The sequence below is a fragment of the Solanum tuberosum genome, unplaced genomic scaffold (assembly GCF_000226075.1).
Source record: "Solanum tuberosum cultivar DM 1-3 516 R44 unplaced genomic scaffold, SolTub_3.0 scf00017, whole genome shotgun sequence".
NCBI classification, from domain to species: domain Eukaryota; kingdom Viridiplantae; phylum Streptophyta; class Magnoliopsida; order Solanales; family Solanaceae; genus Solanum; species Solanum tuberosum.
The window spans coordinates 665,864-687,006 of NW_006238943.1; the positions used below are offsets into that span (position 1 = coordinate 665,864).

Below are 21,143 nucleotides of genomic sequence, written 5' to 3' on the forward strand. Positions count from 1 at the left end.
ACACCCCCCCCCCCCCCCCCAAAACCCAACTCCACAATTACCAAAGGTTGAGTTGGGGGTGCAGTACAAAAATGTTGATGAGCTTACATATTCCTCTTTTTTCCTTTTTATGCACGCAGAAGCCCACACTGCCCAAATTTCACCTCCCAAAACGAAATAAAATTTACCTCTTCAGCATCATCATTATCATATATGGTGTAGCGGAATGCTTGACTCAGATTATTCGCTAAAGCTGCTACATCATAATCTCTGTCATGAATGTCTTCCTCATCACTCTCCCTCGTTCTGTCGTGCAATGCAGTAGGTCGGCTGGCCATACAAATAAAGGACATTAACATAAACCAATATTTTGTAGAAGAATAGCAGAGTAGAAAAGGGATTACTAAGGAACTTAAAAAATAACTTTTCCACCAAAAGACGTTTCATCTTAAGCAGTTATAAAATCCATGTTTATCCCCATGAAATTCTGCAAGCCTCTCTTCGATAACTTCATCTAATAGCAAGACATCTTGGACTACTAGATCACAACAAAAAATAAGTTTATTGTGACAGATTCTGGTCATCAAAAGCATGTATTTCAGTTAATTCCTGGCTTGTCCCACCCACCACCATTTCCTCTTTTCCCCATTTTCCACTTGCTCCTAGTGTTTGAAGATCCAAACATTGACAGAAAGGTACTATGGACGGAGAGTGCAGCTTGTTTGAACACCAACAACATGGTGAATGACCTGCTTAAGGTATCGGATACTTCAAACTTCACTTTGTGCATATTCTTTATTTACTTCTCCTATTTGTACTACTACTGTACCAGGGCACTGCCAACACATAAAAATATAGCCCAGGAATGGTTCCAAGCAGTAGCTTCAATACAATAATTATCCAACTTCAGATCTATGTCGAAGTATAATGCACACAACCATTATGAGAATTTCATTTTTGCAATTAAGTTAGCAGAAAAGAAAAAAAGAGATAGAACCTTACCCACAAGCCCAGCGGTAGACATTTTCTAATGTATTACGCTCCTGTAAGGCAGTGGTATGCCAATCACTAAATTCCATATTCTTCTGGAGTACAAGACAAGTAGAGCAAAACCAGTTAGAACAGAAACATCAGTATTAAGAGACAATACCAATATCAACAAAAAAGGTAGGCATGAGACTACTGAGCTCCAGCAATATAAATATCAACAGGCACCTCAAAATAGACACTGCCTTCACGAAGAGTGATCATTTATTTGTGAAAAGGAAAATGTTGCCAAGAGATCATTCAAACCATTCTATTGTCATGCACATCTGAACAAATATTGATGTACACTCCAATATTGCCAGAAATGAACCAAGTTTTAGTGCCAATTTTTTTTTAAAATTCTGGAGTGTGGAAAGGCAAGTAACTGTTTGCTGAAATTATCTTCCTGTGCCCACAATGAAGTTTCAAAAAAGAACTTTATCTTAAAGGGAAACACGGTATATTTAACATTAAAGATTTAATAATTGCTCCTCATTAGAAAAAGCCTCAGAAACCTAGGTTTTGTGAAGCATATCAAGCAACAAAATTATATCTGACAAACCTCAAGATGTGCTCGAATGCAGTTGTCGCTGTTTCCCAACTGAATAAGTTTGTTAGAAATCCTAGTTATATGCCCTATATTACCTACTCGGGGTGCTTGTTTTCCAGTAGCTGGTAAGGTGGGCTGCATCAGTTAAAAAAACACCATTAAATACTTGCACAAGTTATTACCAGCATTGAGACTGCATATTTCAAATTAAACAGACTTATCCTTTAGAGGGGGAGAAAACTCGGGAGAATTTTTGTTCGAACGTGAAGGGGGATTGTGCACAAAATCAAAAACCTCAAACAAAGGATTTCATTGTTTCACAAAGATTAACCTGATTTCCATCACCAGAAACTGTAGGCTGTTTATCTGTTCGAATTATCTTCCCAATCAAATTGCACTCCTCAAAAAGATGGTCAATGATTGTGTTGGTCTTACTTTCTAAGCATGAGTATATTATACTCTCCACATGATGATGTAATGCATTGTTATAGGGGTACCTATACAGAAATTAAGCAAATAGTAAAAATGTCAATCGGAAGTTGGTTTTAGGAAGATCAATAATAAAATATATGAACATTCACTCCAAACTACTTATGAGGCCAAGAAACAGGAACATTGACATAACATCTTACTCAAAAAAGAGATTCAGGACCCTCTCAATTGTCCCAGAGCTGATCAATTCTCTCTCTGCAACTTCATTACCAGTCTTCAGTAGCACAGAAATGAATTCCACTATCTACAAGGAAGATAAAAATAAAAGTAAGATGGACAGATTAAAAAGTTTGAACAAGATTATCAACTCAATAGACCACAGACACAAACTCCACAGGCATTCAAGAACTGGTTGTACTTATGCAAAGCTACTATCCCAAATTTCCATCAAAATAACAAACACAAGATCTATAACTCCATTGCAACAGAGACATAAAACCATTTGATCTCTTAACAACAAATAGGAAACAGCATAATAGTGAAGTTCTCGCTTTGCATATCCTCCTGAGAGAACACCAGTCAAATAGTAAAGGAATAACAAAGGCCAGCTCATTCTGTTACAAGTATATAATCAAGACAAACCTTTAAACGATGCTTTCCTAGAGGCGGCCTGAGTTCTCCATATGTTGTTGGCAGAACCTTCTCATCAGATGATACATTCAACAGCTCAAGCAAACCACCTGTGCCATAAGTGATGCCAAAGTTGTTGAACTTTTCAAGATGAGCAAGCAACAGATAAACAAATATCATAACTGCAAGTAGCATTCTGCTTGTAACTTTTTTTCTTGTTTTTGCCGGGTGGCAGGAGGGCATCACTTTTGTATAGATGTTGCATTATGACACTTCCCCCAAACTGGTCTCCAGTGGAGACTTGAAATTGACCTTTTCCACAGTTAAACAAGTATCCAAATTCAAAACTGTACTAACTTCCACATAAGAAAACTTACCAAGTTTAGGAAGCATTGCATCAATAGTGTCCGGATCGACATGCACGGGAGACTCATACATCTGCTGGTTCCGGAAAGAATACATCATAGATGATGGAATTGATCTTTTTGGATCCAGCAGAGAGATGCAGACAGACAACGAATGGACAAGGGAAGATTTTGAATGTGAGTCTTCAAGGGCATGACCAAATATCCTGGCTACAAAACTGCAAGCAGAGAAAATTGTGACACTTGATGAATAAAAGTTACTATCTGCTGAAAAGATATGTCAAGACAGAGACCAACTTCCAAGGGAAATATCAACCAAGGTCCAACAAACCTTGGGCTTGATAGTTTGGTGGCCAAAGGGGATGGAGTGTTTCTGGTTATTGCACATAGTGATTCTGCTGCATTAGCATGTACTTCAGGAGAACACTGGACAAGGAGAAAGAATCCATCAAAAGAGTTTCGAGTGTGAGTCGCCATTCAGTAAAACACCAAGTCACACTAGTGCTCCGATACACAAACTTAGAAATATATTAACTATTCCCGAAAATAAGAATTTAAAAAGGGAAGAAAAAAAAAGATTTTTCAGTCAAATCAATTAAGGGGAGCAAAGAGGACATGCATCCATAACTGGAGAGAACTTATAGTTCAGTGGTCTGGTAACAGGTAATTCCTATCAGATAAGGAAAAACATTCTAGCTCCTGCTGCTCCTAACACCAGAAACTCACTAGACTCTTTGCAACATTAAATAACCAACAATTTAACATGTAAACCAGTAAAGAAAGTTTCGATGGATGATCTGTAAAGGCACTGCAAAGAAATAATGATAACAAGAAACACAAGAATAGATACCAACAGACAGGCGAAGCAACACAATCATATAATACTCTAGAAAAGATGCATCCAATATTAAAATGCTCTGTAAACATTTCCACATGTGTATACATCCAACCACCATTAACATAAAATCAGGTAGCTGTGTATTTTTTTACTTACAGAGGGGCTCAATTTGTCCACTATCATTTCTAATAAATTGCTCAGAGTCAACCATTGCATCACATCCATAGTAGTGGGGTACATATGATCATCAGCTCCGACAAGTCGCACCAAAACCTTGAAAGAAAGGACTTGTTAGAGGAAAAGAGTCGTCTCCACTAGATTATCCATATAACAATTTGACTATGTTAGTGATTGTGTCAGATGGTAGAAAAAAAAACCAAGCAAACTAACCTCCATTATGGATGTGATACCAATCAAATCCACCATCTGTTGGAAAACATCATGATGGGCCTGTAACCAAAAAAATTAAAAGCAGGAACGAATACCAATCCCTTCAGTGGAAAAAGGGGAGAGGAAAAAAATGCATTTTAAACAATCATTTACAGGTTGCAAAGGCACACAATTTTGCATTAAATCATCTTCCACACAGAGTTTGCAAAATGAAATTACCTGAATTATAGTTCCTACCAATTACCCCCCACCCCCAAAAGTAATCAAGATGCCCAAACAAACCTTACTCACATCCGCTAGCTCTGTGCAGTTGTTAAAAAAACAATTTAAACAAGGGATGAACTCATGATCCACCTAGCTTCACCACCCATTCACCGAGTCTCAAGAGGATTTGCAAGATTACACATCAAAATTAACTTCTCCAACAGATCCACTCAACTCCTTAAAAAACATAATGCAAATTCAGGACCCTGCAATTACTATTCCATCCCAGCGTATCTTAATTCAACCTTCTAAAGAAGGTAAACTCCAAGAAGAAGCAAGCCAAAGAATGCAAGATGCATTATGCAACTTTAGTATTAGACAATGTAGTCTTCTAGAACATAGGATGATTTGAAATTGTGGAAAATGAAGTGATCTAAGTTGCTCGGACTCGGGTGCGGGTATCCGAGACGGACGCAAATCCGAGAGTCAGATTCGGCAAAATTTAAATTTTAAGATTCGGGGGTGCGAATCCGAGTATGGATACGGATGCGGGGATTCGGCTAAAATTATTCAATATTATAAAATATAGTTATAATAATAATAATAATATTAAATATCTTGTAAAACGCTATATTAAAAGCATATCAACTATAGATGTACAAATTTAAAAGCATAAATTAATTATGACTTGTTACTAATTAATTTTAAAAAAATTATAATTCCTTTTATTTATTATAAAAAAATAAATAATCATTTACATAGCCTGCTCTGTTCCTTTTCAAGAAAAAAAGCTCTGCTTGCTCTCTCTCTATTCTTGTAAGCTTTGCCTCTTCACTATTTTTTTCCATGGAGCAACCAGACCTTGTGACAACTTTGTCGGAGAAAGGTCGTCAACTTTCACCGGCCATGAAATTGATCTCTTCTTCCCCATTTTTTTTCTCGGCTCTGGTCAAAGTATCCGGATCGGATTGACCGAATCCGACACGCACCCCGCACCGCCCGCAGCAGTGTCGCGTCGAGACGGGTTCAGCTGCAAAAATGATGAGTCCGCGCAACATAGGAAGTGATGGCTTAAGCTCGCGATGGATCAGAAGCAAGGTCAAACAACATGACAAAAACTATTGGAAGGAAGGAAAACACAAGGATCATAACTTCATTTGCAGTGAAAGCAGGCCAGGATCCCCATAGAAGAAGCAAGAAGCACAATAAGACGGAAAATGATGCACATCAATCAAAACTTTCAGACCTAATCAAATTTTGCGAAAAAATTGATGATGCATAAGAGAAAAGGCAGGATTGACTGAAGTTCCTGAGATCCTAAAGATCTTTCATATATCAATTGGATGGTAAGATAAGGAAGTAGTACAAGAAGAGATAATCGGCACAGCAGAGTGTTCTCTTTAGAAAGCAAAGAAGTGAAAATCTAAATATTTGGAATTGAGACAAGACCCTAAGAGGGACAATGCGAGGTATATATTTAGGAAGACTATTCAAGATTGGGAATGGATTAAGTATGTATGTTACGAAATAATATATATAATTACCCAATCAGAATGACAAGGGAGATAGGAAGATATAGAGAGGGGAAGCAAAATGTTATTATTTGGAATTGGCAAAAACAGGAGATTGAGAAAAGTTCTGGAACATCGAGTCTCCAAAATAAGTACCTTCCCTGTCTGTTGTGCAGAACAGGATGCTATTTAACCCGAACAATTTAAGGAATAGAAGAAGATTTTCTGTGAGTTGGCATTGCATGTGCAAAGAATCGTATTGTTCAATATCTCGTGGGTCTTGCTGAGGACAGTGGAGGAAGCAATCTTGTGTTAGAGATTACATAGGATCGGCAAGGTAAAGAAGCAGCATAATGGCAACATCACGTCCTCTTTGGAGCATACGAACACATTAAGAGATCCTTCTAATTCCACTTGTATTTGTGATATAACAAGAAATTTGCTATTAGTTCGTCAAACCTGATGGATGACAGTGGATGACTCAAGTACAGTTATTTTATACATTCTTTTTTACACTGACTTGGCGTTTATTAATGATATTTATCGAGTCTTCATGATAATCTGCCATAGACGAGTGATAAAAAACATATTTCTTGATGGGAAAACAAAACATCACAGCTTTAACTCATGAAGCAGGAAAAGACAATAACTTGTACAATTCATGACATGCAATGGGGATTACTGGGCAAACCTGAACATAATTCATAAGTGCAGCAGTCTTCCGCACCATAAGGCATATCACCACCTACGTAAAGCAACTTCTTTTAGACCAAAAAATAAACATTTCAACAATGAAAACCAAGGTATTTTGCCCACAAAGCTTGTGGATGAATCATTTTTTTTACCTTACTAAAGTACCCAGCCAGCAAGGCACTATGGGGACGACTTGGTTCCAAAAAGGAAAAGAGCATATTCATTAGCTGCAGCAACACAGAGAGACAATTGAAACATCAGAGTGGAAGACCTTCACTTTTTACTTAAAATATCATTACTTCATGTTGTGAATACAGTACCTCTTCGTCATCCACCAAAGTCTTAAGGATGACGTCAATTTCACACGTAAATATCTCACAGGCAATGAAAGGGAACCTAGGAGATGAAACGACATTAAAAGCAAGAAATCAATTGTTGATAAATGATTAAATTAAAGAGAACTACAGACACTTGCAAAAAGAAATACTGACATAACTGTTAAAGCAAGGTCAATTCCTGTAGAAACTTACTTAAATGTTCGTTTGCTATCAGCATCCTCAGAAGGCTCTTCAACAATGTAGTGCAGTAACTGCTCAACCTGTGTTCTCTCCCTCAAACTGAAAATAGAAAAAAAAAATTGAGAATGGTAACTTTAAACTGAAAATAGAAAATGATAACCATGTTTCAGTGAATCTGAAATTCTAAGCTGAACTAAAAACAGTTAGTCAGCAACTATACTCTCTCCTGGGCACATGTCAAATTATAAGCATCTATATAAGTTAAAACTGGGAGAAATGTTACAAATTTATGAGACGACTGTTCAAAGCTTTGCACTCTTGGATTATTTCTTCTTCATCAAGAAGCTCTTCCAAAGTGAAATTTTCCTTGTCTAGTACTGCTTCAACCTAAAATCCCAAGGAAAGAAAAGATCATAAGCAACACCATTCACCAGGTTGGAAAGAAAGTCATCAGAAAAAACAAATAAACACATACTGTGTTGAGGTGACGGCTTCATTGAACAGTATTTACAGCGCAAGCTAGATGTACTCAATGTCGCAATTAGAATAATGCAACACCAGGTTATGCAAGAAAGAGAAGGGCATAATGTATAATAAAACTACATTATCAAGTGATCCATCAAGCAGATGGATCTAACAGCTGCAATGAAGAATTGGCAATTCAAAACTTACTCCATAGAAATTGTTATAAATTGCACTGATCTTCACTTCACTGATGTCTTTTCATTGAATTTTTTGGTTTGCTAAGATTTAAGAGTTACCATTGTGATCTCAATTAATATGAAATTACTCAAAAGTCCCAAATTATTTTAACCCAATTCCCTAAACCATAAATGACGATTCTACTGACTTAATTCAATTTTAATAGGAAGGAGACCATATACAAATGAACTTAGATCAGAACAATTATCATTCTTAATAACTAATTATGAAGAGCTACACAAAAATCAAATGAACTTAGCTCAAAACAGCAATCCTTCTTAATAACTAATTATAAAGAGCTAAACAGAGTTAAACTATCACAATAGATAGCAGAAAAACTACAAGAAAATACATACTTGAAACACCAATAGAAACACATTCATAATCTATAAATCATAGTCTGAAAACAACAAGTACACTGTTCTGCCAATTCAACATCACAGAAGATCAAAATAACTAGGTCGAGAAACTTCTTTTTCAGCTAATTCAATTTGAACACTGCTCCGCCAATTCCACATCACAGAAGTTCAAAATATGATTCGAAAACACAACTCTATCAGCAAAACATCGCGGAAGATTAAAATAATTTAGTCGAGAAAATTTCTTTTAGCTCATTCAATTTGAACACTGCTCCGCCAATTCAAAATCACAGATTATCAAAATAATTGCGTCAAGAAATTTCTTTTTAGCTCATTCAATTTGAACACTGCTCCGCCAATTCAACATCACAGAATTTCAAAATAATTGAGTCTAGAAATTCCTTCCTCAGCTCATACAATTTGAACACTGCTCCGCCAATTCAAAACCACAGAAGATCAAAACATACTTCGAAACACAAACTCTACAATCAAAATATCACAGAACATCAAAATAATTGAGCCGATTATTTTTCTTTTTTAGCTCATTCAATTTGAACAATATACAATAGTCATAGATAACTGGAACCTTCTAAAACATATTTGAACACTGCTCAGCCAATTCAACATAGTCAAAACATGCTTTGAAAATGAAAATACCAGCAAAACATCACAGAACATCAAAAAATTCAGCTCATTCAATTTGAACACTATACAATAGTCATAGATAACTGGAACCTTCTAACACAAATTGGAACACGGCTCAGCCAATTCAACATAGTCAAAACATGCTTCGAAAATGAAAATACCAGCAAAACATCACATAACATCAAAAAATTCAGCTCATTCAATTTGAACACTATACAATAGTCATAGATAACTGGAACCTTCCAAAACATATTTGAACACTTCTCAGCCAATTCAACATCACAGAATATCAAATATGCTTCGAAAATGAAAATACCAGCAAAACATCACAGAACATAAAAATATTCAGCTCATTCAATTTAAACACTGTTGAATAGACATGGATCCATAATACATACCGGCGAACAAGACGACAGGACTGGAAGCTTCCAAAACATATTTGAATCAGAGATTAACAGCCGAACAGATCTGTAAACCCTAAAATTGAATAGAGAGATTCGAGACGGGGAGCTTTTTCAAGTTTTGTTTTATTTTGTTGAGCCAAACCCTAGGTTTTGAAGATCAAAAGAAAGCGAAGCCGTAAATATCGATAGAGATTAGAGCGAGAGAGAAGAGAGAGAGAGTTTTTCAGAAAAATGGCAAAGAGGAGTAAACGAAGGCTAATATTTTTGTTGGATGGGTGGGTAAGGGGGAGATTGGGACGGGAAAGTTACAAAAAACTGAAATTCACAACTATTTACGTATGTCGAGTTCGAGTTTTGAATATGAAAATCGATTTTAATACATTCGTTTGTGTGAATTTAGATTGTTCAGATCAATATGAATTAGATTTTCACTCCAATATGAATACGAACATAGAGTGAAAAAAAAAATATGATTAGTGAAAAATGCTTTTTAAAAAAAAAATGATTTAGGCTGACATTTATGTCTTTCAATTTCGGGTTTGCACAAATAAAAACTTAAACATGTATAAAATTGAATAAGTAAACACATATTCTACATGATAATTTGTGTGAGATACACTCAAACTGATTTATATTGTACTTAGATAGAGCGCATATTATATCATGTAGTGCTTATTTGTCTACAATCAAAAATTGAAAATTTTAAATATCAATTAGGATCAAATTAAAAGACACGTTCATGAATTATATGAAAAACAAAAAACTAATGTCAGATGAAAAGAAGTATAAATCATATTGAAGTGACTATGGAAAAATCTACTATGTCATTATATTATTTAATTTTAGATAATAAATATATTTGATATTTTTTTAAATTATTATAAAAGATTAACGTGATATGGTACAAGTTACAACATTTGAATCTGAATTATTATTATTATTTTTTGTCTCAATGACGACTGACGAGTGTGTATATGCACGTGACAGCTGTGTATTATGTATTGCTTCAAAATTGTTATTTTAGAAAGAAAAAAAAAGCACTTTAATTAAAAAATAGAATATGGGGAGTTTGATGATGAATTTTTTTTTAAAAAAATATTTGGAGGTGAATTTCAAAGAGTATGCTTGGTGTAATTTGAAAAACACTATAAAGATGTTGTCACTTTTTTATTTTAATGTACTCCTAAAAAATCAAAAATAATTCTAAATTATATTGATAGTCAGATATAATTTTATTTCTTACTTTAAAAATATAAATTATTTTTAAAAATACTCACATTTTTCATAGTTAAAAATGTCCCATTATATTCAAAGTACAAGATCAACTTTGATAAATTTTGATGAGCGTTTTTATTTATATAACATTTACACATACTTGTATTTATATTAATTAACTATGACTCATTAGTGATTAAGTATAACAATTTGATTTTACATTCTTGTGGTAAGACTCACCGAAAAAGAAAACTCTCTTTATCAATACTTATTTTCACATTCAAAATTCAGACTCGAAATATCCAGATAAAAGTAAAAAATCATTGTTCATTCAATCACAATCCTTAATCTTAATTATTAACAGTTATGCATACATGTTGGTTGCATAATTACTATTATTAGTAATGTAAATTAACTATTAAAAAATCAAAATTAATAATTAAATACCATCATGTACGTAATAAGTATTTCATATTTTACATGTTATAAAGTATTATATTAATAGTAAATTTCATTGATAAAACATATAAATAGTCTTATTTGTATCTATAAAAAAAACATAGTAGTTGAATATCAAACACTAATTTGACTCGTCATTTTTAGCAAAATTTATAATTTGCAAGTTGAAGGAAATAATCTGCAATTTGCACTTCTAAATGATTATTTTTTTTAAAAATAAATCTTTATATTAGTAAAGTCCTATCATGAAAATGATGGCCAATTTTGCAACATATAAGAATTTCATGGTGTGAGTAATGAGGAAAATTAGGGCCCATTGACATGACCCAACAATATATATATAAAAAAAAATGAAGGTACTTGTTGAATAGTTTATTTATTTTATATTTATATTGAAATCAATTCTCAAAATTGATCATAGCTTTCAAAATTTGAAAATTATATTATTTTTAATTTGTTCGATGTAGAGTTCGAACTTGTGATCTAATATGCAGATTTCTTAACATATCTAAATTGAGCTAAGTTGTGGGGAATTTTAGTAGTTCAATTGGTTGATTATCTGAATTTTAATTTTGTTGACGAGAATTTGATTCTCCAATGTAAGATCCCGTACTTTTTGTCAATTCTTGTATAATATGTGTGGCGTTGTTTGGCATGGTTATATGAGGTGTATATAACTTGGTATCGTACATTGGAGATTAAGATTGCAAATGGGTGGCAATATCAAGGAACTAAACTAAAGTTTTAGGTCAAAGGAACCCCTCAAACAAAGTTCAGGATTAAAGAAATGGCTCGGGTAGAACTTCGCCCGTTTGAAAGGTTGAAATTATCTTATACCTTGGGGATAAGCCTATAAGTGTATAATATGCTAAGAATAATGTGTTATGAGGTATTACAATAGCACAAGGTTCGTATGTTAAGTTTTGAAGTCAAGAAAATTAGTGAAACTAAGGTCGACAAAAGTTATCGAAGTTTCTCTAATAATATTTTCTTAACTTTAGGTCAAATGTCTTGGATGTTTTCTCCCAAAATATAAAAAGTTAGAAGGCTTATGATCTATCAAATCGAAGGCCTATGAGTCTAGTTTGCAACGCACAAAACCTCGTATCCAACCGACATCAGAGTAAAATTTTATGAGGGTTTTATCGCAGACTGCCGCAGTAGAATCCGGGTCGGGTAAAAAATATGGTATGTCAGCTTACTCAACTTTTTAAGCCGTGAAACCATTTATTTTCACTCCATAACCAGAAATAAAGCTTAAGAGAGGGTTCTAATGGAGTTCTTGCATGATGAAGGTTAGTTTTTTACTATTTCTACCATTAAAGATATTGCCCCCGTGGATAGAAACGTGATCTCTACACGTGGCAATCGTTTTCCCCTTCTATTAGCTGCGTTTAGAGCTAGTTTTTGAAGATATAAAGTTGTTGTTATTGGTGTTTCTTTAGGGTTTACACTGGTTTGTTGAGGTAATCATCTCGGGACTTTTTTATGATTGTTTTTATGAAGTTATACGAACGTTTCGTCAAGTTGGGGCCATATGGGAAATCTGCCCATTTAAGCTCAATTATGAGTTGTTTATAGGTGCGTACCAGCTGTGTATATATAGTGTTTGTGAAGCTTATGACATAAGGAATAACTTTCGTGAAGAAACTACGGGCATTCGAGCGTTCATTGGAAAGGTATGTTAAGGCTAAACTATGTCCCTCATTTTAGCACCATTCCTGGGAAATTCCTAAAACGCCGAATGTGATATTTTGTTATTCTCTTGCTAGAAAGACCTTAAGTGAAAGGCATTGGGATCTCAACTGAATTATTTTCACGATTCTATTATTTTGATATTCCAATCGTTCGAATAAATAGAGTATTCGACATATACATGTCATTTTATCGGTTTCCTTGATTATCTGCCCGCATGTATGAATTATTATTCTTCTTTGGGTGATGTGACATGGGAGACCCTTATTACCTGTAACCATCCCTCTTTCCCCACTAAAGTTATTATGAAAAATCTTTAAAGTAACTCACGATCTTCAAAACTCTCAAATATAACTTAAATGTTTAAACTATTAGAACAGTTGATTTTTGAAATACTTCTTTTATAAATTATCTAGGAACCAAGTTAGGAACTAAGTAAATCACCTTAAACTTGTTATGAATATCTGCAAGGTTAGGTTATCTTTCTAAAATTCGAGATAACTTTTCAAGCTTATTTAGAAGAACATATGAGGTTCTATGAAATGGTTACATGTGTTTACGAAAGTGATTATGGGGTTATGAGAACAAGACTACAAACGGGCGAAGATTGGCAACATGACAACAATAACATATAAGTGTTATAAATCTATGACATGACATGCTATGCATTCTACTCCCGAGCTATAATCGAGAGGTATGGGGACTATTGCCTATATTTATACGTATGAGACACCGATGGCCACATGTTGGCGTATATGATGCTGGTTAGCTGCCGGGAAATACCACAATTGCTAGCATTTGGTTAGGTATGTCATGCATTTGCATCTATATATATGTATTCACGACATACGATTATACGAGCATACCATGCATATTTAAATAGTATGAGGCCAAATGCCAGTCATAAAGATTATTTGAGTTTCAGTTTCAAGTGGTATCTCTATTACCCTTTTTCAGTAATTATTTATGATGCTTCCGCTTTACATACCAGTACATTTTTATTCGTACTGACGTCCCATTGTCTAGGGACGTTGTTTTTTGTTTCGTGCGAGCAGGTTCATAGAGGGATTATGATCGACCCACCCGCTAGGATTCACGTTCAACTGTGAGTTGGTAAGCTCCATCTTATCCTGGGGCTTTTAGAGGATGATTACTTTTGTTGTACAGTTTGGGTATAGTCGGAGCCTTATCCCGACAGTCCTTATGTCATTCATAGAGGCTATTGTGGACACAATATTCTGGGTTTTCTTTTGTATGTTTCAATCTCCAGCCAATAGACTTGGCATGTATATATATGTGTAAGTAGGTATGTCTTCAGTTATGGTCTCGTCAGCTAGCTGGTACATATTTATTTTATTTGGCTTGTCTACCATTGTTTGTATGGTTTAGCCTCATTCAGGTCATGACCTTCAGGGTCCAGACTTCAATTTTTAGAGGTTGTGCTGCCCAATCTTTTTGTCTCACAGTTTAGTTAGCTAGTATGTTTTAGTGGGTAACTTGATCTAATAGGATATCGAGTGCCAGTTACGCCCCCTATTTCGAGGCGTGACACACTTGTAGCCACATACGCCTGGAGTTGAAATTCATCATCTAGTGCTCTTAATTTCTCTCTTGAAAAAGAGCCACAACCACATGTTTTCAAATTCGAGACTTCGTTTGTGATAACATCCAATTTTATTTCAAGTCATTATGAAAGAATTTGTTGAAGTGGTGAAATGATCTTTCCTATTAAAAGTTGTTAAGTATATTCTAGAGTTTGATCAATTAGATTTGTCTGAAATTATATTTATAAAAGATTAAATTGTCAAAACATCCATGAAAATAGATTTAAATATATATTAAAAAACAATATGTTCACAATTAAATCATTCATGTTTTGCATTAATTATGTGTTAAAAAGTGTTTCATTGCATAACTAACCTATGTTTGGTTGGGAGAAAGGTGATAATTAGGTTAATTAGTGATGTTAAAAAGGTGATTAGAAATGTATAATTTAAGGAAAAAGGCTATTTAGAAGGAATTGGAAGTGTAAACCAAAAGCAAGAAGACAACTGTCAAGTTTTTTTATCTTTTAATTTTAAAAATATGAAATGATTGGAGTCGGCAATTTTTTAATCATATATGCAAATAATAATAAAAGAATATCAAGTTGAATGAAATTAAATGACATATTGAAAATTAAGTTTGAGATTTTGTTTGATTTATGGTATAAATTTATTACATAATAAAATTATATTTTTAATAAAACAAAATATAAATTTAATTTCAAAATATCTATCACATCTCACGTACCAAATGCATTCTTAATGTTTAAAATTTAATTAAATCTCATATAACTATATTGTTAATAATGAAACAATTTTAAGCTTACCAACGTGAGTTGTGGTGCACTGGTGAGAATGCTCCACCCTTAACCAGAGGTCTCAGATTCGAGCACTGGGTATGGAGAAAATTCTGTTGGGAGCGCCACCACCGAATGGATCCTGTAGTGCGCGATTCGAATTTAATCGGAGCTCCAATATGGGCTTCAGACATCGAATGGAAACAATTTTAAGCATCAATAATATTATGGGCACATTTCACCCAAATAGATAAAAGAAAGATATTGTTGATTTTTTTTTTATTTAATATAGTAATAATCTTTTTAATTTAATAAGTGGAAGAAGAGATAAATTTTATTTTGATTCAATAAGTAATAAAAAAGCACTTTAAAGACATTTTTAATATGTGCAAAGGACGATTTTGACTTTTTTTATCAAAAGAAATAAAAAGTCCAAAAAATATTTATTTACTCAATTTACGAGAGTCAATTTAATTAATATTTAGAGTTAAAGTAAATTAAATTAATTTAATATTTTAAATTAGATATTCAACAAATTATACCAAGATACCATTTCTTCCTTTATTCTTATTTGTCCATTTTATATTTTGTATGTCACTTAAGAAATAATTAAATATTAGTATTAATATGATGAAAAATTATATTTCTATTCTCAAAAAAATAACGTGATAAGTAAAAATAAAAAATATCGTGACAAGTAAAAATGAATACGAAAAATAGTTACTGTATGAAAAGTATGGCTGAGAAGAATAATGTCTACTTCGGACAATTCCGACTCCCAACAACTTCTGACCAATTATTCACCACCTTTCAATTTCCAGGCGACATACATATATCCCTTGCTCCGATCAATCTGTGCCGGCACTAGGGTTCCGCCAGCCGGAGATTTCTCCAGCTCCGGATCTGTCCAATTGAAGTTGTAGATCGCACAATTAGTTAAGCAAAATTGGAATGATTTGTTGGTGAATTGATTGTAACTTGTTTGTTTTGTTGGTGGTGGTTACTGGTTGGTAACTGAAGAAGAAGAAGAGGAGGACAAAAGTTCAATCAATAAACAGAAAATGAGTGTGAGCAACGGTTCAGTACATCCTGTTGACGCACCACCGTTGCAAACGGAAGCAGCTAACGTGCCGAGAGTAAGGATGAAGGATGTTCAAGGAATGCCTGGGACGATTGGTGGATCCTTCTTACGTTTCGCTCAGTTTGTATTTGCTGTTGTCTCGCTTTGCGTTATGGCTACTACCGCTGATTTTCCTTCCGTCACAGCTTTCTGGTAATATTTTTGTTCTGAAAGCACAAATTTCAGTTCCGATCATGTTTAGATAAGATATGTGAGTTAGATGTTTAAGTTTAGGCGTAATTGCAAATGGTAGCAGTAATATTTGAGTTCATACTGAAGAGATGTGTTTAGTTAATGAGTGTTCTCTTTGCAATATTTATGTGTTGACAGTTTGTACGGAAATTTTGGAGCTGAGCTTTGGATGCTTCACTTCAATTTGTCAATTAGATGAATTGGAGTTGATTTCTCACATGGTCACTCGTTGTTATCTCAGAAAAACCATTTTCTCTACTGAAGAAAATTGGAATCAAGAAGAAAGATGACTTTTTGAGATGATAACTATTAGTTGAGTGGCCATCTGAGAAATCAATTGAACGAATTGAGAATGGGCTGATTTTTAGATGATCATATAGTATGCGACTTCGTGGTGTATTGTGTGGAACAAGTGTGCCTGGCAGTTTGATTTTTCAAACTTTTTTTTGTATAATAAAAGGTCATTCATGTTCTGTATGCCATCAGATTAGCTGTTTCAATTTTATCAGATGTGAAATGATAGTTGCCCCTTCGTAGTGGAGCCTTCTTGGATAACTTATTTCTAACTTGCTATTCAATCTGGAGATGCTCAGTTGACTCCTTAACATTGATAGGAAGATGGCTTAATGAATAAAATGTGCATGAGGGTAAGGAACTCTGGATGAACTTAAGGTGAATAGGTGTAAGTTTCACTGCTTGGGAACACCCAGTGTTAACCATACTGAGAGACACGGGGGACGGGGCATTCTATTCCTTCAAGTCCCGCAACTCTAAATGTGCCTATTCCTTTGACACATTTCCATGGAAAGAGGGGGGAAACGACTTATTCCTCATCAACCTTAACCCACGTACTGCGACTTGAATAAGACGAAGGCAATAGGCGTCACTGAACTAGGTACTTTCCTACTAACTACCCAAACTCCCAATGGGGATGAGCAACTCCACCAGGAAGAATGGAAATTGACTTTCATGTTGAAGTCTTCCCCGTTGGAAGGCTGAGGGGCACCTTGCACATCTTGGAAAGGTCATGCTTTGTATACGCATTCTCATTATCTTTTTTTTTTTTGATTTGCACCGGGTGTCCGAGTCTCTTTGAGCCCCGACTAATCCCGGGGGTGCACAGGCCCTCGGCAAGGAGTTTCCCGCAAGTGCACCACGGTTAATTCAGGTTTTACCCAGTCCGATGGCCCTCAGAAATTGTTTGCACCCAGTGGGTTTCGAACTTGAGACCTTGAAAGGGAGCAAACCCCAAGGCTCAAGTCAATTGCCTATGGGTCCTTAGTAGCGTTGACAAAGAAGAAGGATCCAGTTAAAAGAAAGCAAATCTTTCCATTTTTCTTAACTACCTTATAGAAAAAAACAATTGCTGGGAGATGGGGTTGTGGCCTTCTGATGGAGGATGTGTTAATTCTCCACTGGATATGCTAAAAATTTCAGCCTATAAAGTCTATAACTTATATCGGAAGTATAAATATAGTGGTTAGCGAGTCCAGTGACTCAGGTTCAAGTCTCGTTGTAGTACGGTGACAGGCATCTTATGTATTGGTACATCCTCACTGCGCCACAGGTTGTTAATTTGTACTGGTTGGTGCTGTGTAAATATGATATTTATCATCCTCCTAAAAGAAAAAGGTAATTTGCCGGCAAAGTCTGTTGATGCCTTGATGGTTGTACTATTTGTAAATTTTGAAGATCAAATTAAGATTTTGTATATAGTTGGGGAGGGGGGTACCTTTTGCTCCTTTTATTAATATCTTTTCTGTCACATTACCTCACTGGATGGTTGTACGAAGCGGACATTGTTCAGTTCTGTTGTTAACATAGATCTAGTATTGCCTAAATGTGCTAGTTAATCACGTGGTATCTCCATTGACTTGAAGTCAACTAATTGGGCTGCAAATGCTGCCAATAATTCATCATATATCTTGTTAGAAGTTTGGACCTCTTCTTTAAACGCGAGTGAAGGAAATCTAAGAACTCTTTTCTTTTGGGTGGTATCTTATATTTGGCTTATATTTTCGTACGTGCTATGTATTTTGGCCCTTTGATAAAAAACATGCTTACTGGAAGTTGTGTTGCTTTATGGTGAATTTTTCATCTTATCTGGTTTTCCAGTTACCTTGTCGCTGCTGCTGGCTTGCAGAGCTTATGGAGCTTGTCTCTAGGAATTCTTGATGTTTATGCTCTCCTTGTTGGACGGTGCTTGCAAAATTCTCGGGTTGTGAGCTTATTTGCTGTCGGTGATGGGGTAAGTTGCTACAGATTCATCAAAAACTTGATCACGTAATAGTATTTGTGCTAAATGAAGGGATTATTGAAGTAGTATTCTTGTACGATAAAAAAGATGCATATCAACTTGTCAAACATTCTGATTTCTTCGTGTGATACAAAAATTTGGATCTTCATAGAAACTAGAAAGTTGATGGCCCTTGCACAATTTGGTACAATCAGACATGCAAGGACTTGATACGACAGAGAAAAGCTCCCATAAGAATCGGTTCAATACATTAGTGCTGTGATTTTGTATTGTTTGATGAGTAAAATATCAATAAGTGTTCCAACTTTTTACCTTGCATTGGTATGAAAAAGCTTAATGCAGATATTTTGGATTCCGTTAATTTCCTATGGAAGTTTTGCAATTTCTTAGTGTATTCTTGGAAATTTTTGATCCATCTTTCATCTCTTAAGATATAGATACGTGAGGTCAGCCATAAAAGTTCTTCTTTAACATGGGGTTTTAACTCGTCCGCTTTATTGTGCAAATTACCATGTACCAAATTTTGAAAAGTTAATTGTCTTTTAAATATCTCATAAAGAGTGACATTAGAGTTACTTCTAACAGTATATTCCCACCCATGGGCGGAGATGAAACCCCAATCATCAAAAAGTACACTATATATATGCAAATTCCAATGTCAAAATTAGTTTTTATCAATATGTAATTGATTTGAAAGCACATAGATGTTGAATCTCCATTGAAGGAGGAAACGTCTTCCATGTACAATGTGGATGAAATCAAAAGAAATTCTCAAGTAAGCATAGAATCCAAAGTTACTCTTTCTCCTATAAGGAAGGCTCGTGTGTTTACTTTTTTATATTTTGAATTCTCTTGGTAAAATCCTGGCTCCGCCACTGCCCATTCACCACATTCAACTTTGTTCATATAATATAAGATTGTAAATAAGCTCATTGTGGAGCATATTTCCAGATTGATGACTTCTTGCCATTTATCTTCTTCATGAATGTCTTTCTTGCAGGTCACTTCTACCCTCATGTTTGCTGCAGCCTGTGCTTCTGCTGGCATTACTGTACTGATTGGCAATGACCTCGGTGTCTGCTCTCAAAATCACTGCTTAGAGTTCGAGACTGCTACTGCCATGGCTTTTCTTAGCTGGTTCTGTGCTTTGCCTTCATTTCTCTTAAACTTTTGGTCACTTGCATCCAGGTGAAGAAGGGCTCTCAAGGAAATTACAAACGACGCCAAAATATATCTTGTGAAAGTACTGCCTTTTGTTTTGATGTTGTAAAATTTTGTCTAGATGATCATTGTCCCCCAAAAACATACAATTGCTGCTGCTGTGTGTAAATACAGATTGCGTAAAGCAGGCTAATTTGGGAAATTGAGCTGTGCTCTACTCTGTTGCTAGATATGAAGGTTTGCACATAAATTTCTAGCAGGCAGTCTTGACATCACATAGCTTAAATTGTCTGACACTGAAAATGCCATATCATGTAGCCATTCTTCCTAGCATATGACTACTCTATTTCTGTTGTCATTATTTCACTGGTACCTTTTATTGAAATACTTTCTCTGTCTTAATTTATGCGACACTATTTTGACTAGTCTTAAGAGACAGTGAATCATCTTGAAAATTTTGAAAGAAATGTGCTATATATATTGTGACAGTGGGTATATGTAATGTTTACAAGCAGCTATTATTATTTTTTTTATTTTTTTTTGATAACCGAGAAATCCCGTCTGTGACCCGCCCTTTGGACCAATCACAGCCTTTCTAAAACTCGGTGGATAATGGGCCCGCCCCTCTACCCTTCTCCACTTAAATACCGGGCTTTGCTTTGCATGGTGTGGGGCTTGAACCTGTGACCTAAGCCACAAATCCTCCACCTTTTGGCGCTTGAGCTAGGCCTTGGGGGCTACAAGCAGCTATTATTATTTTTTTATTTTTTTTGATAACCGAGAAATCCCGTCTGTGACCCGCCCTTTGGACCAATCACAGCCTTCTAAACTCGGTGGATAATGGGCCCGCCCCTCTACCCTTCTCCACTTAAATACCGGGCTTTGCTTTGCATGGTGTGGGGCTTGAACCTGTGACCTAAGCCACAAATCCTCCACCTTTTGGCGCTTGAGCTAGGCCTTGGGGGCTACAAGCAGCTATTATTATTTTTTTTATTTTTTATTTTTTTTGATAACCGAGAAATCCGTCTGTGACCCGCCCTTTGGACCAATCACAGCCTTTCTAAAACTCGGTGGATAATGGGCCCGCCCCTCTACCTTCTCCACTTAAATACCGGGCTTTGCTTTGCATGGTGTGGGGCTTGAACCTGTGACCTAAGCCACAAATCCTCCACCTTTTGCCACTTGAGCTAGGCCTTGGGGGCTACAAGCAGCTATTATTAAGCGTCTTTATTTAGTCATATATGATAAATTTGATGTGTTATAAAAAAGAAGCTATGGTAGCTATTGCAGGTCAAAGTATTAGTGTAACACTAAAGCTTTCTGAATCTACGGTACACGTAAAGGTGATCGAGTTGGTTGAACAGGAACAAATACACTGTACGCTTTTTTGATCAAGCTCGATTTACCCGAAAGATAGCAGTGGCAGGTGACCTTATATAAATCAAAAGCTTTCTGGA

The 21,143-nt window shown here is 35.3% G+C and overlaps 2 protein-coding genes across 4 annotated transcripts in view; one reads left to right on the forward strand and one right to left on the reverse strand.

Moving 5' to 3' along the window:
* The window catches only part of LOC102587535 (serine/threonine-protein phosphatase 6 regulatory subunit 3-like), an 11,739-nt gene extending 2,214 nt beyond the window's left edge, over positions 1-9,525 (reverse strand). Inside the window, exons 1-16 of one of the 3 annotated variants that reach the window (XM_006340129.2) lie at positions 9,241-9,525; positions 7,420-7,523; positions 7,149-7,235; positions 6,939-7,014; positions 6,771-6,845; positions 6,617-6,670; positions 4,211-4,270; positions 3,977-4,093; positions 3,314-3,408; positions 2,995-3,200; positions 2,630-2,727; positions 2,188-2,291; positions 1,887-2,052; positions 1,568-1,690; positions 982-1,061; positions 168-309 (exon numbers count right to left, since the gene is read on the reverse strand). In XM_006340129.2, the coding sequence (XP_006340191.1) occupies positions 168-309; positions 982-1,061; positions 1,568-1,690; positions 1,887-2,052; positions 2,188-2,291; positions 2,630-2,727; positions 2,995-3,200; positions 3,314-3,408; positions 3,977-4,093; positions 4,211-4,270; positions 6,617-6,670; positions 6,771-6,845; positions 6,939-7,014; positions 7,149-7,235; positions 7,420-7,523; positions 9,241-9,279 (1,626 nt within the window). In that variant the 5' untranslated portion in view covers positions 9,280-9,525. Of the gene's footprint in view, positions 1-167; positions 310-981; positions 1,065-1,567; positions 1,691-1,886; positions 2,053-2,187; positions 2,292-2,629; positions 2,728-2,994; positions 3,201-3,313; positions 3,409-3,976; positions 4,094-4,210; positions 4,271-6,616; positions 6,671-6,770; positions 6,846-6,938; positions 7,015-7,148; positions 7,236-7,419; positions 7,524-9,240 lie in introns of all 3 variants that reach the window. The other 2 variants (XM_006340128.2, XM_006340127.2) reach the window with 2 other exon arrangements.
* Positions 9,526-15,707: 6,182 nt separating this feature from the next.
* Positions 15,708-20,071, forward strand: LOC102588297 (CASP-like protein 5A2). Its single transcript, XM_006340130.2, has 3 exons — positions 15,708-16,229; positions 18,384-18,516; positions 19,526-20,071. Exons 1-3 carry the CDS (start codon positions 16,018-16,020, stop codon positions 19,715-19,717), a joined length of 537 nt encoding a protein of 178 aa, XP_006340192.1. The 5' UTR covers positions 15,708-16,017; the 3' UTR covers positions 19,718-20,071.
* Positions 20,072-21,143: the final 1,072 nt, after the last annotated feature.